Source organism: Leptopilina heterotoma, unplaced genomic scaffold, assembly GCF_015476425.1.
Source record: "Leptopilina heterotoma isolate Lh14 unplaced genomic scaffold, ASM1547642v1 Lhet_103, whole genome shotgun sequence".
Classification (NCBI taxonomy): domain Eukaryota; kingdom Metazoa; phylum Arthropoda; class Insecta; order Hymenoptera; family Figitidae; genus Leptopilina; species Leptopilina heterotoma.
Genome location: NW_025110818.1, coordinates 737,046 through 754,056, shown reverse-complemented (window position 1 = coordinate 754,056; position 17,011 = coordinate 737,046). Strand labels below are relative to the sequence as shown.

The following is a 17,011-nucleotide window of genomic DNA, read 5'->3' as shown; positions in this document are numbered from 1 at the left end:
TTCAAAAGTTTTAAAAAATTATTTTCAATTTCCAAGGATGCAAATAATGAATTTTATAAATTTTAATTTGATAGTTGAAATTAATATTGAAATTTTAAACGAAATCAAAAATAAAAAATGTCATTAAAAAAAATTAGAAAAGAAAAGAATAATCTGAAAAAAGAAAATTAGTTTTAAAAAAAATAAAATTGTAAGAAAAATATTAAGTTTTGTATAAAATTAATTTAATCAGAAATTAAATAAAAAAGAATATTGGTTTAAAGTAAATAATAAATTGATACAAAAATTATTCTACAAGAATAAGAAATTTTAAATATGGAAATTAAAATAATAAAAGAAGAGAAAATTTTGTTTTTATTTATTTTTCCACTGAAGGAGAAAAATTAAAAAAAAATTCTAATAAACTGAAAAGAAGAAAATTAATCTAAATTAAAATAAATTGTAAGAAAAATATTAATTTTTTATGTAAAAATAATGTAATTAAAAATAAAATGGAAAAAATAACAAATTAGTTTAAAGTAAAAAAATTGATACAAAAATTAATGTACAACAATAAAAAATTTAAAAATGAAAATTAAAAAGAATGAAATTTTATTTCTATTTATCTTTCCTCTGGAAAAAAAATTAAAAGAAAATTCTAATAAACTGTAAAGAAGAAAGTTTAAATTAAAATAAAATTGTAAGAAAAATATTAATTTTTGTATAAAAAGACTTTTTAATCTGAAATTAAATTAAACAAAAACCAATTCGTTTCAAACAATAGCTACAAAAATTAATCTACAAGAGCAAAATATTTTAAATATGAAAATTGAAATAAAAAAGAAAACAAAAATTAAAGTGAGTAAAATTTTATTTAATTTCCTTTTTATTCATTACTTTTTCACTTTTAAGAGAAAAACTAACAGAAAATTACTAATCAAACGAAAGAAAAAATAAAATTTGACAAAATGCAAGAATTTTTTTTTGGTGAGAACGTAAATTTATTGAAGGTATTGGTACAGGCGATACATAAGATTCTCACTACTTCAGAAGCTTGAATTAAAGACCGTTTATGTTTGTATTTTTCTTTCTTTTTTCTTTTGACATTGTTTATATCAAGAAAAAAAGCAGTTGTGCATTTTATTTTTCACGGTCCTTAGACAAGAGAGATTTATTTAGAATTTGACAATCAACTTTTTATTAATATTATTATTATTATTATTAATTAATTAATATCGAATGTATCTTCAATAATTATATAATATTATTATCTTCAAAATTACGTCCGCAATGAAACGTAGTGAAATGAACTTAGAAACTAGATCTTCGAAATCTGCGATCTAAACTTGACGACTTACGAAATCATTAGCCAGGGACTTACAATGAAGTCGTTTCAGAAAAAAAAAAAAATTACCCCACCCCGAAAATAGTCAATAATAAAATTCGATTTTTAAAATTTCGAAATTAATTTTTTTTCCCACATATTTCCCCTAAAAAATTTTATTTTTGTTTTAAAAATTAAAGGAAAATTTTTAATTTGAAAACAAATTTACTCAAATTCTGTAAAATTAAAAATTAAAAGAAAATTCATTACATTGTAAAAGAAGAAAATATTAAACTCAATTTTTACAAGCAAACTGAGTAAAAGAATTTTTAAAAAAATTCATTCGCATACAAAGAAATTATTTAAAAGAAACGTTTTTTTTAAAAAAAAGAGAGAAAAAATTGTTAAATTGTAAAAGAAAGAAAGAAAAGAAAAGACATTCTAGAACTAATAAAAAAAAAAAAAAAAAAAAAAAAACCCCGATTAATGAAGACAATCGTCTCTCTAAAAGTTTATCACCTATAAAAAGTCAGTCTCACATTTCCTGTACAGTGTTTGCGATAACAACGTGCTTCTTTTTTTCGCTGTAATTTATTCTCATGTTAAGCTCATTAACATACCGCACAAAAATTACACGAGCTATCAAAACGCACTCGTGGATTTGTCTTTTAATTGAAAATGTATGAATTTATTTTTTTCGCAATTAATATTACGAAACAAGGTAATTTTTCAAGTACATGATTTTTTTTTCTGATTGGAGAAAAAAAGACAAATCCACGTGTGCGACGCACCCACTGAGAAAAAGTTGAGCCATAGAATCTATTTGGATATTTCGTATTGTCGAACGCACAATTCTTAATGTTCGCACATGATTAGAGATGAGTGTCTTTTCGATACAAAATACGAACATCTGCTAAATATTTACATTTTATTCAATGAGAATCATCGCCTTTTTTTTAATCCTATCTAAGCTTCTTCTCAGTGACCTGGAATTCATTATTATTCTTACTTTTTTTTTATTCTTTAAAAATCTCCTTAAACTAACATAGAATAGACGATTTTATTTGAAGCTAAAAGGAAACATTTAACAACGAGCAGAACCCAGCGTGTGTGTGGCTCCTCTTTCAACGAACGCGAAAAAACGTTGAAAACGCGCGAAGTAAAACGTCGTTTTTTTTTTATTTTTTCTTTTTTATCAATTCTATATGTAACAAATTTGTGACATCAGCAACATCCGTAACTTTATCAATTAATTAAAAGCCGTATCTCAATAGATCGGTACATTAGAAAACGAGAAAAAAAAATTAATAATTTAACACAATTAAAAAAGAAATCCTTCCCAATTTTTCTCTAAAACAAAAAAAAAAAACAAAATTCTTTTCCGATTATTCGGAAGAGACAAATTTTTTTCAAAATACTGAATTGTATTGTAAATTTTAAGGTCACAGATACGTTTAAAAAGATTTTTTTTCTTTTGGAATATAAAGAGGAAGGCTTCGGTTATTTAGTTTTAACGACGGAGATAAACTTCGGGCGATATATTTTTTTAAAAAAAAGAAAAAAAAATTGGAGAACACGATGAAACGCTGGATATTATTTTTTTTTTGTTACTTTTAATATTATGTAAAATTTCCGTCGTTGAAAACTAGGAGCGGCGATGGAGCCGATGTCACTCGGACGCACCAGAATCAATAGGTGGTCACCAGAAATTTGATGCTCCATAGCCACCGCCTCCACCTCCTGTACCACCACCACCGCTAATACCGCCACTCATTCCAATTGGATTAAAACGATGGGGATGCATTTTTTCCATTCTCATTGCGCCTGGACCGCCACCGACACCACCCCCGCCAAAATGATGACCTCCACGGGGTCCAAAACCACTCGATCTGCCCATTATACCCGGTGGTCCTCCTGCACCTAAACCTGGCATTCCTGCTCCCATACCAACACCAACTGGTGGCCCTCCACGTCCCCTACCAGCCATTCCACCGCCTGTAAATTTTAATACTCTCTTATAGACAAAATTTTTATGTTAAATCATCATCACCATTTCCTTCTTTTTCTTTTTTTTTTCATTTATATAAATTAACCAAAAAAAAGAATTTCTAATTCTCTGATTTTTATTCTTTAGACTCTAGAATAATTTTTATTATCCAAACAACTATCTTTCTAAATTTTCTTTTTTCTACGTTCTCTCAATTTCATAATTCGACTTAAGCGATAAAAAAAGTCACTTTAGTCAATTAAAAATACAAAAAAAAAAAATCGAAAAAGTTGTTTATTTAATTCAATGTTGTCACAAAAAATTTGATCCCTGATTTTCCCCTTACACTGATTTCTCCAAATTCAATTGTACAAAATAATCAGTGGTGCCACAAAATTTTTATTTTATTTTTCCCTGATTTCCAGATAAAATTTTGACCTTTTTCCTGACCAGAAAGAATATTCCATGATTTACTCTAAAAATTATTGGATACTCAAAAAAAAATGTTTTATTACATTTACGAATTTCTTTAATATTGTAAAATTATTCGAAAACATCAATTATTTTATTTTTAAATATTGTTACTGTAACTTCTTCATAATTATTTTCATCATCTCAATTCAATTATTATTTTCTAGAATTCTTAACTAAAATTCTTCTTTAAACTAAATTCTTTTTAATAAAATTTGAAAAAATTCTTTGAGAATTTTGAAATCCATTTGTTTATAATTCAATTTTACGAGAAATTTTTCAATTAAATAAATATTAGAAGATAAAAACTTGAAATAATTTCAAAAAAAATTCAATCAAACTTTTTCAAAGAAAATTAATTCTACAGAATGGTTAGTTAAAAGCATGAAAAATTCAGATTTTCAAAGATTATAATTTGAAACCTTTTTAAAATTCAATTATTTTTAAAAATTCACGCAATAATGTTTTTATTAATATTCAATTACCTTATCAAAAAAAATTTTAAATTCAATTTTCAATCAATTTTTTTATGAAAATTCAACGAGAATTCAATAACTTAAATAAAAAAATGATTTTTATTGAATAATTGAATGTTTCCTAAAATTGAATTTTCAGAAAGAATTTTATCAACAAATTTTCAAATAATTAAATTCTTTCGACGAATTTTAATAACATTTTTAAGAATAATTAATTACATTTTTCGAGGAATTCAATTAAAATTGTATTATAAATAATTGAAATTCTGCGATGAGTTTTATTTATGAAAATAATTGAATTCTTGCGAAGGATTTTATTGAATTTTTTAAAATAATTAAATTATAATTGATTTCTTGAGAAAAATTTTATTATTTATGAAAATATTTGATTTTTTCGAAGAATTTGATTCTAATTTATAAAAATAATTGAATTCACGCAAAATATTTTATTAAATTTTTTAAAATTATAATTGATTTTTAAGAAAAAATTTTTTATTTCGGGAATTAATTCAATTCTGAAAATAATTGAATTTTGGAGACGAATTCTAATATTTAAAAAGATAATTGAAATTTTGACGAGAATTTTTAAAAAATTTTAAACATAATTGAATTTTTGCAATCATTTGTAATTTCTCAAAAATTCAATTTTTTTTAGTGTTTTTAAACTAAAATTCTTCTATAAATCCATTATTTTTAATAATTAATTTAAATATAAAATATATATTAAAAAATTTAACTAATTTACAGAAGAATTTGAATTATTAAAATTTTCCGAAAATCTAAGTTCTGTAAAATTTCTAATTTCTAATTCGAAAAATTTTCCTGGTTTACGAGACAATTGTGTTTCAATCGACGTAAACAAACTAATTTTCAAATTTTTCGGGCGTTAAAAAGTTCGGATAATGAACATTTTAATGAATTTAATTCCAAATAATGTTTATATTTGATCATTTTAAAATTCTTTCTTTGTAGTTAAAAAAAGTTTTTTTTAAAGCTTCCTAATTTAAATTTTAAAATGTAAAAAAGATTAGACAATGAAAATAATTTTAAACATTATTTAATTATTTCATTCTCAAAAACTTCAAACAATGAAAATTATATATTTTCTAATCTTATTATAATTTTAAAAGTTTAATTTTCAATTATTTCTACTTTGAATTTTAACAAAAAATTTTATCAATTAACGTTTGTTTCAAAATTTTTTTCAAGCCGAATTAAAAATCGTCTCTGGTTTTTTTCCACTGCTTGTATTTAGAGAGAAAAATGAGGAAAACTGGAAAAACTGTTAAAATAGAGGATAAAATTTTTTAAAAAGGCGGTAAAATTGGTAAAAATAGTTGAAAACATTTAAAAGGGGGGAAAATTGGTAAAAATAGGTGAAAAAATTTTTAAAAAAAATGTCGAAGAGGTGACGTCTTTTTCTGTAAATTATTTAATTTTCCATTATTTATTACTTCAATTTGAATGCATCAACTTTGAATGTAACTAAAAAATAAAGAAAACAGATAGGAAAAATTTCCGGAAAGGTGTATAAAAAAAACGGGGATAATCAAAACGACAGAATACTTTTTCAAATAAAAAACTTTCTCAACTTAAAAACTAAAAAAAATAAAATAAAATATAACCAAAATGTTATTTTATATTTATAAAATATAAAAATAACAAAAAATAAACAAAAGATTTGGCCACGTTTATTTTTGTAAATAAATAAAAAAAAATGCCTAACAAACAAATTTTTCAATATTTAAAAAGGAAGGAATGGTTCTTTGCCTGTATATTTTGAAATAAATAAAGAAATAAAAAGAAAATTTATCATTTAACGCACATTCAAGGAGAGAAATTCAAAGGCAAAATAAACAAACATCATGAAAAAATATATATTCTTCTTTTGGAAAAAGCTGTACAAAATAGACAAAAAAAAAATTATACACAAAACGTGTTACATGATACAATGCCCGACTAAAACAAAAAAAAAAATGACAAAATATAAATGAAAAAATACAAAAAATACACAATATTTAGCAGTGTTTCATATTAAACCGAGTCCGCGAATTCCAGAAAAAAAAAACAAAAAGAGAAAAAAAAAAAGAAAATATCCATCTGTCGCATCGTTTAGATAATCCATCAGAGTCGGAATTATTTCCTGGACAATAAAAATGTCTTCTGTCCATATTTATTTCTTCCGAAGTCTTCTTTTCTTTTTTTGATGATTATCAATAATCCAATTAATCACTTTTACACAAACACTACCGGTTATTCTTTTTCTCTCATCTTCGACAATATTACCGATTCATATCGCCATGTCTCGCGATAATTTGCTTTCCATTTTTTAGAGCCAAATTCTTTGGCTAAATTCAATTACTTCAATTACTTCGCCGGGAAGAAATTAATTTTTCTTTTGTACGCTTGTTTAAAAAAAAATTAAGAAAACTGAAAAACGTAGCTTTCGATCGTTCGCTTTGGCGATCTATAAACGTAAGACGTCACCCGATGTCCTATTTAAGAGGAGCCAGTTTAGCTGACAAAAGAATTTAGACATTAGTTTTTTTTTCTTTCTTTTGCAACACAAATTATTTTTGCTCCTGACAATTTCGTACGATGCGTTCAACCTTTCTTTTTTCATTTCGTTAAACGTCTTTGCAATTTCAGAGGAGAAAAAAAAATTAGTAAATTCCGAACGAAATTGACAAGAAAAATGTCAAAAAAAGTATAAACGACGCAAAATAGCGATTTTTGATAAGTAATTTAAATTTAATTGACATTAGTGAAAAAGAAAGAAATTTTTTTCTATTGTATATGCATTCTTTTTTTCAATAATGTCAATAAAATCGGGAAGGGAAAAATAGTCAAAACTTACCGCGACTTTGATTGTAACCGGCTTGCCATCCCGCGTAATAAGCCGCCTTTTGTTTTCCATGTTCTTCGGCTATTTTCACACTCAGTGGCTCAGAACCTCCATCGGGAACCGTTCCATTGAGGAAATTAATTGCTTCTTGTGCTTCTTCTCGTTTATCGTATCTAATGAAACGAAATTTACATTTTAGTAAATAATTATAAATTTTAGTCTTAATTAAACAAAATTTACTCTTGATAATTATAAATTTTAGTCTTAGTGAAACAAAATTTACATTTAATAAATCTAATGTTTAGTCTTAATAAAAACCAAATTTACATTTAATAAATAATTATAAATTCTGTCTAATAAAATACTTTTTGATCAAGTTAAAAAAAGAAAGCTATTAAAAGTCATTAGCTTTTTTAAAGACAATTTTTTATTAGACTAAATAAGAAATAATCTAAGAGTGAAAAATAAAAAATCCTCTTAAAATTCTGAATTGAAAAATTATAAAGAAAATAGTATTTAGCGGAAGACGCTTTCTCGAGCTCTTTATGTTTATTAATAATTTTCCGGTCAATAGAAAATTGAGACCAGAATATTTCGTCGAACGTAAATTTGTCAAGTGTCTCATTACACAATGACTGGTTTTCCTAGGAGCGCACCTGTTTGCTAATTTTGGATACATTTCAAATTCTAGTAGACGAGCTGTGCGCTTTTAATTCCAAATATCAAAAAACTATAACTGGGACGATTAAAAATACAATTTTTTTAAAAAATATTTTAGATTTAGAAAAAAAATTTCTTCAACTTACCTCACGAAAGCTACACCTCTTGGTAAACCTGTATGTTTATCCTTGAGGATATTTTTCTGCACGATATTTCCATATTTACTGAAAATATCTTCAATCTGCTTGTCCGTAATATTTCTGAAATTAAAAGTATTTTTTTAAAAATTACAAAGTTCACTGTAAAAAAAAAAGAGAATTTTTTTTCTTCTTCTGTAACATTATTTTATAAAAGAAAAGTTGTAGACTATTAAGAAAAGAAAAATAAATTCAAATAAAAAAATTAAATTAAAAAAAGGAAAATACAGAAAAAAAATTCAAATAAAAGGAAAATAAAGAAAACAAAATTCAAATAAGAAAAAAATAAAGTTAAATAAAAAAAAAGAAAATTCAATTAAAAAAGAAAAATAATTTAAGATACGAAAAAAGAAATATAAATTAAATTAAATTAGAATATTTATAAAAAAAAATTCAATTTAATACCTTGGCAAATTTGTAACGTAGAGATTGGTCTCCTTAATCTCCTCGCCTGAAGGACGCGCATGTGAAACCTTTAGTTTCTTATTTTGAACTTGAAGTCCATTCAAAGTTGCAATCGCAGTGTTTGCGTCTTCCATTTTTGCATAGTTGACAAAACCAAAACCATAACTGTAACCAGTCTGAAAAAAAAGTCAAAAACAAATTAAATTTACAAATTTTCCTCGAATAAATTAAAAAATGGCCAAAATTAAAAAAAAAAGTTTTAAATAATTAAAACAGTGTTTGATTATTAACAAAACTTCAAATTTTTATCGTTTTTACAGAATTTTACTCTTTTTTTTAAATAAAAATTTAATTTTTAAATTTAGCTAAAGTCGCAATATTTTAATTTTAACCCGAAAAAACGAGGTAAAAAAAGGGTTTTTCATTTTTAAAAGGGGATTTTAATTTTTGAAAAAGGAAAAATTTAAAAAAAAATTTATTTTTTAAAAAGCGAAAACAGTTTCAAAAACAGATTTTTTTGAAAAAAGGAAACTGTTTAAAAACGAGGATCTTTCAAATTAAGTAAAAAAATTATTGTAATACAGCGCATAAATTTTTTTAAAAAATATTTTACTTTTTTTCTAAATTGCAGCTTTATTAAATCAAAATTTTTAGTTCAATTTTTGTTGCTGTTAATTATCAATATTTTATATTACCTTTTTCCTAAAACTGTAATTTTTCCAAAATTTAAAAAATTTTAAAATTCCGTAAATTTTATCAAGTCTGAAATAAATTTCATCAAAATTTGGTAAAATTTACTTCGACCCTTTAGTAAAATTTATTCTGTGAATCACAACTTTTAATAGGAAATTTTACTATTTCCATAGTTAATTAATAAAAATGTTTTATTCCCTTACTCGGAAATTAATTTTTAGAAACAAATTGTACAAATAATTTGTATACAAAAATTAAACTCGACTAATAGTAAAATTTGATAATAACAAGTTTTGAACGTTCAAAGGAACGAAATATTTTTTTTATTAAAAAATTTTTCAAAAATTTTTCAAATTTCGTTTATTTGAAAGTTCAGAACTTTAGAATTATAAAATTTGCTATAAAAAATCGTTGTTTCCAGAGTAAATTTTACAATATAAAGTATCCAAAGTAAATTTTTAATTGAAATTAGTAAAAATACATTTTCAACTTCGTGAAATTTTTTCTGGAAATAAGTTAAAGTTCTATACAATTTAGATTTTTACTTTGTAATCAAAAAAAGTTATTTTATATTTATTTTGTAGAAAAAATATAATATTGAGTTTAAAAACTCTGAGAAAATAATAAAAAGAAGGCTTCAAAAAAACCATAAAAGTTTTCCAAAGTTTGCAAAAAAAATTTTTTTTCGACAAAAGTAAAAAAACTTTCCAACTTACAAAAAAAATTACAATTTTTGTAAAATTTCTTTTTGTAAAAAATCAGAAAAAGGAGAGAATATGCATTATTTTAGATGTTTTAGGGAATTTTAATAATTTAAGGGGGAAAATGAAAAAGGAAACTCCTTTTTTTCCTGAAAAAGTTGAAAGAGCAGTAATTATATTTTTTTTTGTAAAAAAAAGGAAAAAAAAGTCACCTTGTAATCCTTCATGACTCTGCACGATTCAACTGGGCCAATTGTAACAAACATACTGTAGAGCTCTTTTTCTGTCATGCTCTGTGGCAAATAATTGATAATCAAATTTGTTCTTGAATCCATTCCGTTGCCTTTGTTTACTTGTTGTTGACGCTGATCTGTCATATCTGGACCACACTGAGTCCCGTTGACAATTCTTTGATCTATGATCGTTGGCGTCACCAATACGGGAATATGTTGTGGTTGCAAATGTGTATTGTTGCTGCCGCTGCCGCTGCTGCTGCTGCCTCCACTGATCCCAAGAAAAACCATTGACGAGATCGGCAAATACAAAAAATATAAACAAATTTGTTACTACTATTATGCACGGTGCCATGTGCCAGAAGATCATGATGGCCCGTTGTTCTAGAATGTATATCATCTTTTTTTTCTGAGAGAGAAGAGAGAGAGACAAAAAATAAATAGAAAATAAATTTTTCCAATATAACATTTTTTTTTTCAATTTTTTTTTTTGCGCATAAAAAACAGTGCGACGTCAGACCTGCATTTGAGAAACAAACAAACAAACAAAAGCAAACATGAGGACTTGAGCGGAATAAATTTATTTTCTATAATAATTAAACACGCCAAAAAAAAAATTGGATGGGGGAAATTTACATTTTAAATTTTCTTTTATATTTTCAAAATTTTTACAAAAAAAAAAAAACAAATTGAATCCAGGCGTCAAAGATAAAATTTCTTTAATATTTTCAAAATTTTCAAGAAAAAAAATTTAATCCAGGCATCAAAGATAGAAAATTGAAAAAATTTGTTTTTCAATCTTTGCAAAATTATACACTTTTATTTTTATTCCAATCGAAAATTATTAATTCAGAAATAATGAATAAAATAATTAATTTCTCGAAATTAAAAATTCGATTCATTATCCAAATAAATTTCCAATCTTAACGATTCTCTAATTTAAAAAAACTAATTTATTTTAAAAAAATCGAATTGAATTTACAAAAATTGTTTATTTTAAAAAAAGTATTTAAAATTTTTAATTTTACATTTATAATTTGTAATTTACAATTTACAAAAATTGTATAAAAATATTTCAATTTATATATGAATATAAAAAATTAATTTTGCAAATAAAATTAAAAATAATTGTTCTTTTAAATAATTTAGATTTAAGAAAAAATAAAAGAAAAGAAGAAATTAAATTTTCTCTCGTTAGTAAAAAAAATTAATATTTTGAAAAATATTTGAAAAAATATTATTTCGGAAAATAAAATTTTTCAACTCGGCAAAAGTTTGAATAATGTGCATTGTTTACCTCAGCTATATAACTGCAGTATCTTTTGTCTGTTTGCTAAGTCTTCCTTTTGTTTGTGATTATTAATTTTCTCAATGTCTGATGGTCATATGACCTTTCGACGAAAATAATAAACAATTTAACTAGACGATTGCAATTACTGTCGATTTTCCCTCAGGGGCTATAAAATTTTATGACCTGAGGATTATCAAATAGACAGCAATAAAATTTACCTTCAACTTTGAAAATTTCACCAAAAATTAAAACGCACAAGTTAAAATTTCAAAAATTTTCAACTAAATAATTTATTTTATTTCAAATTCTAGCTGCAAAAAAACTAAAAAAAAAAAGGAGAAAAAGTACAAATCAGATTTTGCTTAATTTTTTAATTATTGAAAATAAAATTTATAAAAATTAAATTCTCTTTTTAATTTATCATCACAAAATAAATTGAATTTTATATTTATTTTATTTTCAAATTAAATATTTCTTTAATTCTCCCCCACTCTTAACACTTTTACAATGAATTTTCCTTTAATTTCAACAAAAGAAATTTCTGAGAAGCAAAGAAAGACAAATTTTTCAATTTCAATATTTTTCCTTTGGAAATTGAAAAAATATTCAAAATACTGTATTTTTTAATTAGAAACTTGAATTAATTACCTAAATTAATCTAATTTTCCAATGCAGCAAAATTGATTTGTACTTTTATCCATTTCGACCAAGTGCGACAAAAAATTAATTCGCTACAAAATTTAATTTAATGCAAAAAAAAAAATACATTTAATCTTCTTTTTTCTATGGGGAAAAAAATTCCCCAATTTAAACTTGAATTCAATTTAATTATTAAATTTTTAAATTAAATGGATAAATAAAAAATTAAATTGAATTACAAATTATTGAAAAAAATCATATTTTTTTTGTCTTCCACATCAAAAAATTTATCATGAAAAAAAAGATGACATTTTTAAAACATAATATAACAAAAAATGTTTTTTTCAATCTGTAGAGAAGATTTACATTTAGTTAGAATTTTTTTTTTGATTTTTAAAAAGGTAAAAAAAATTGTGGAGGTAAAAATTGTTTTTAGATATAAATTTCATAGAATAGAATTTTAATTTTTTAATTTAATTCTCATGGAATTAAATTCCAAGGGAAAAAATTATTTTTACTTTAATTATTTGCTTCTATAATTAATATTTGTATAAGAAAAAAAATTCATAAACATAATTTTTCTCTAAGAAAAGTAAAAAAAATATTTTTTTTCGAACTTACCACAGAAAACTGGAATTATTAACTAAAGTTTCTTGAAAATCCATCGAAAATTATGGGTTTTTCCGAAACCAGAACTAACGAGTGAGAGATCAGGTAGAAAGGGGACAAAATTTTCTTTTCAATTTTAATCCTCATTTTCGCCCTTCTTTTCTACATTTCTCAAACAATGGCGCAGGTATCGGAAATGTAATTTTAACGATGGACCTTCAAAATGATTTTTGCATAGACAGACACCAATGGGACCTTTGAAATTTAGTTTACCTGAATGCCATGCAATTTCAAAGACAATAGAATGACCTTCAGGATTTATTCCCTTATTTCTATGTCAAATACAATTTCGTATACATTTCCAGTCACATTTTATTAATTTAAAAAAATTTCTCATAATTTTCCTGTCTCAATTTTGAAATATTTAAAAATTAAATATTTTTTTTATTTATAAAATTATAAAATTCTGCTTATAAGTACATCTAAAAATGGAATTTTTAAATTTGTATATATCGTAATTTACTCTAAAACTTCAAGAAATATTTTTAATTAGTTAATTTTAATAGTAGTGAAATTATTTAATTTGCAGAAATCATTTATTTATTCTAGAAAAAAATATTTTTACATAGTTTCTATTTTTAAAAGAAATTACTTCTTCAATTTTTGCATTATTTCTTGTTTCTTGAATCATGTGCAACGCTTAGAAGAATAATTGTAAGTAATAAAAAGAAAATTATGGTTCTCGTTAAACCTATTTCTTGGAAAATAAATTAATAAATTACATAAGAGAAAATATGACAGAAAGGAATATACAAAATATTATATATTAAAAAATTACCAAGCTAATTTCAAAACTACTCTAGTGCGTTTTTTTATATTTACGGGAAAATGCGAGCAAAAAGAACACATAATACGAGAAAAACTATTTTTTTTAGTAAAAATTTGCTTTTAATGCCTAGAAATTCTAACATTACTTTACAAAAAATGAGTCAAATTTTGGAATATTTCTTACATTTTTTACAATCATGCAACAATGTTAACTATTTTTAGGTTAGGAAACAATGGAGGTATTTTTTTGTTTCAAGACTTAAAACAAAAAAAATCTATATTTTAAGAATAAGAAAATTTACGAATTCAGTAAAATGTGAAGCATTTCTTGAAAACATTTTATGCTTTATGTATTCCTCACAGGACATCATAAATGCCATGAGCCGTAAAACAGGAAATGACTACACCAACTTCCTGTTCTCACATTGCAACACCCATTAAAAAAATTTCTTTAGCAGAATAAAAAAATCAGAAAACGACGCCGATAAGATTTATCCAATAAAAAGCATAATATTATCAAAATGTCCGTATGACCTGGTTTTTTTTTAATATAGATATATAAAAAGATAAAAAGGCGGTAAAATGTAAAGCTTGGCGCAACGATCGACCAAAGCCAGGGAGTAATCATTATAACAGAGGAAAAAAAAATGCCAAAGTGTGTTACTTACCACTCAAAAAAATAAGATGCCAGAAAAAAAGCGAATGAAAATTCGCGCAAAAAAACGACGAAAACTGAAAAGAAGCACTCGCGATACGATTTAGAGAAAGATTCTTTCAACACTGAATGAGAAATGGACGAAGAAGACGAGAAACAAAACTTTGGACGACTTATCAAAACTTTTTTTTTTTTTAATAATGGAGCGAGAAGGAACGTTGGCGTGAATTGGAACGCTTACGTCAAGTTTGCGAATTACTTACAACGATCAACGTGGCAAACTTGAAAACCGGATAGAAAGAATACTCGTTCACTTTTTAATGAAAATAAACGCAAACTTTATCTTAATATTCACAAGTACAGCCTTTTATACCAGCATTTGATGCCAAGCCAAAGCCCGGTTTAGTTCTTGACCTGCCCCTCAACCTTAAAATTTTACCTAAGCGAAACTAGCACTCCACACGGCAAATTCTCGAATTTTTCTCACCAAAAAAAAGAAAGAGAGGGGGAAAAAAGATGGCGTCTCACTTCCGGTTAAAATTCACAAGGCGGAAAATTTAAATATCTACAAATTCTCGAATCAAAGTAAAATAAAAGAAAATTGACATATATATTTTTTCCTTAGCAAGCACCTCTCTTACCTCCCCCACATCATTAAAACTATGGATAAAAACCACTATTTTAACTTTTAGGGAAAATTTGATAATATTTCGTGAAATTTTACACTGAGAATGACATGATTCAATGAAATAAGAAAAAGAAATCTATATTAAATATGAGAAATAAGTTCATAATAAAAACATAACCTCAAAATATGAACGAACGAAAAAAGATTTCACACACGATTATAATTATAGTTATTAATTACCTGATTACTGGAATTACAGTGTCCATTGTGCTCCACATAGTAGCGTACATCACGAAATGAAATAACTTCAATGCTTAAAATGAAACTTTTGTCGAGAAACTGTGTTGGAAATGATAAAATCGTGCCGTTGACGCGTCGATTCTACAATGACGCCGTATATCAAAAAAAAGAAAATCGCCTTTCGAAGACTGGATTTTACTTAGTGGCGCATGCGTACAGAGGTTAGCAATTACTTTTGAATTTTTTCACGAAAAAAAAAGGTTTGTAAATTATGTGTAAATTGGTATTTTTAATATTAAAATTTAATACATTTCTTTAAAGTTCACTTATTTTTCTGTTACTATTTCTTTGTAGTATTCAAAATTTTATTATTACGCAATTTACAAAATTTTTTTTATTTTGAAATATTAATTTTTGAATAACTTTTTTGCAAAAAATCAATTATTTTCAACCAAATTTCGTGAAAGAATTCAATTATTTTCTAAAATTTTAATAAATCCTTCGAAACAATTTAATTGTTTTTTTAAAATAATGAAATTCTTTAAAAAAATTCAATTATTTTCTAAAATTATAATAAATCCTTCGAAACAATTCAATTATTTTTAAAAAATAAATAGTAAAATCTTTACAAAAATTCAATTATTTTCTAAAATTATAATAAATTCTTCGAAACAATTCCATTATTTTTTTAAAATAATAAAATCTTTGCAGAAATTCAATTAATTTCAATAAAATTTCACTAAAAAAATCAATTTTTTCTAAAATTTTAATAAATTCTTTGAAACAATTCAATTATTATTTTATAATTATAGTCAAATTCTTTAAAAAATTCAATTATTTTCAGAAATTTTAATAAATCCTTCGAAACAATTAAATTATTTTTTTAAAATAGTAAAATCTTTGCAAAAATGCAATTACTTTCTATTTTAATAAATCCATCGAAACAATTCAATTATTTTTATTTAAATTAGTAAAATCTTTACAAAAATTCAATTATTTTCTAAAATTATAATAAATTCTTCAAAACAATTCAATTATTTTTTTAAAATAGTAAAATCTTTGCAGAAATTCAATTAATTTTAGTAAAATTTTTCAAAAAAATTCAATTTTTTTTTAAATTTTAATAAATTCTTTGAATCAATTCAATTATTTTTATAAATAGTAAAGTTCTTTAAAAAATTCAATTATTTTCTGAAATTTTAATAAATTCTTCGAATTAATTCAATTATTTTTTTTTAATAGTAAAATCTTTGCAAAAATGTAATTATTTTCTAAAATTTTAATAAATCCTTCGAAACAATTCAATTATTGTTTTTAAATTAGTAAAATCTTTACAAAAATTCAATTATTTTCTAAAAATAATAAAATTCTTCTCAGGAATTCAATTATTTTTAATACAATTTTAATGAATGAAAGAAATTCAAAGAAATTCTTCAAAAGAATTTAATGAGGATTTTTAAGAATTTTATTAAAACTCTTCGCGAGAATTCAATTATTTTCATAAATAATAAAATTCTGCTAAAAAATTCAATTATTTTCAAATTTTTTTCCAAAATTCTTTGCAAGAATTAATAATATTTTTTAACGAAAAAAACTACACTGGCAAGTTTCATTTTTATGTTTTTATTCCAAAAATGTAGAAAAATTACATTGTTTATTACATTTTATTAAAGTGTGTTTAATTAATAATATAATTTTAATGAAGTGCATTGCAAAAAAAGGAACAATTTTTAATTGTTAAATATTTTTTATTAACATATAGATTGCTTTTTTTTCCTATGAAAATTTCAAAAAGTTTTCGAATTATTTTAATTTATTATGTATGAAAAATATGGAAATTAATTTTATTAAGTATAATTTAATAATTCTCTAATTAATAATTTTAAATAAATAAATTAATACGAATTTAAAAAAATGAAAGTACATCAAATTGGAAAAAATGTTACAAGCTTTAAATTATTTATCAGTGAGATTCAGAAAAGCTGGTTAATAAATATTTATCTAATAATAAATTCAGAGGCAAATTTTTATTTATAATAAATTTTACTTTATTGTAAATAATTGTTTTGGTATTGTATAATTTTTCTAACGAGAAAAATTGATTTTTAACTTTTTCTAATCATACAAAAAATTGTTCTTTTCACATTTCT

The 17,011-nt window shown here is 23.6% G+C and overlaps 1 protein-coding gene and 1 long non-coding RNA gene across 4 annotated transcripts; both read right to left on the bottom strand.

Moving 5' to 3' along the window:
• Positions 1-956: 956 nt before the first annotated feature.
• On the bottom strand, positions 957-15,020 carry LOC122501092 (sex-lethal homolog). Of its 3 annotated transcripts, none has more exons than XM_043610360.1 (6): positions 14,862-15,020; positions 9,951-10,242; positions 8,345-8,520; positions 7,889-8,002; positions 7,095-7,255; positions 957-3,298 (listed from the first exon to the last, which is right to left on the bottom strand). In XM_043610360.1, exons 1-6 carry the CDS (start codon positions 14,909-14,911, stop codon positions 3,003-3,005), a joined length of 1,089 nt encoding a protein of 362 aa, XP_043466295.1. In that variant the 5' UTR covers positions 14,912-15,020; the 3' UTR covers positions 957-3,002. The 3 variants fall into 3 exon arrangements, with proteins under 3 accessions (XP_043466295.1, XP_043466310.1, XP_043466302.1); XM_043610375.1 differs by lacking the exon at positions 14,862-15,020 and adding an exon at positions 14,007-14,437; XM_043610367.1 differs by lacking the exon at positions 14,862-15,020 and adding an exon at positions 12,523-12,658.
• LOC122501111 lies at positions 10,438-11,577 on the bottom strand. The gene is made up of 2 exons (XR_006301544.1): positions 11,269-11,577; positions 10,438-10,491 (listed from the first exon to the last, which is right to left on the bottom strand). It is a non-coding gene; the product is annotated as an uncharacterized LOC122501111 (long non-coding RNA).
• Positions 15,021-17,011: the final 1,991 nt, after the last annotated feature.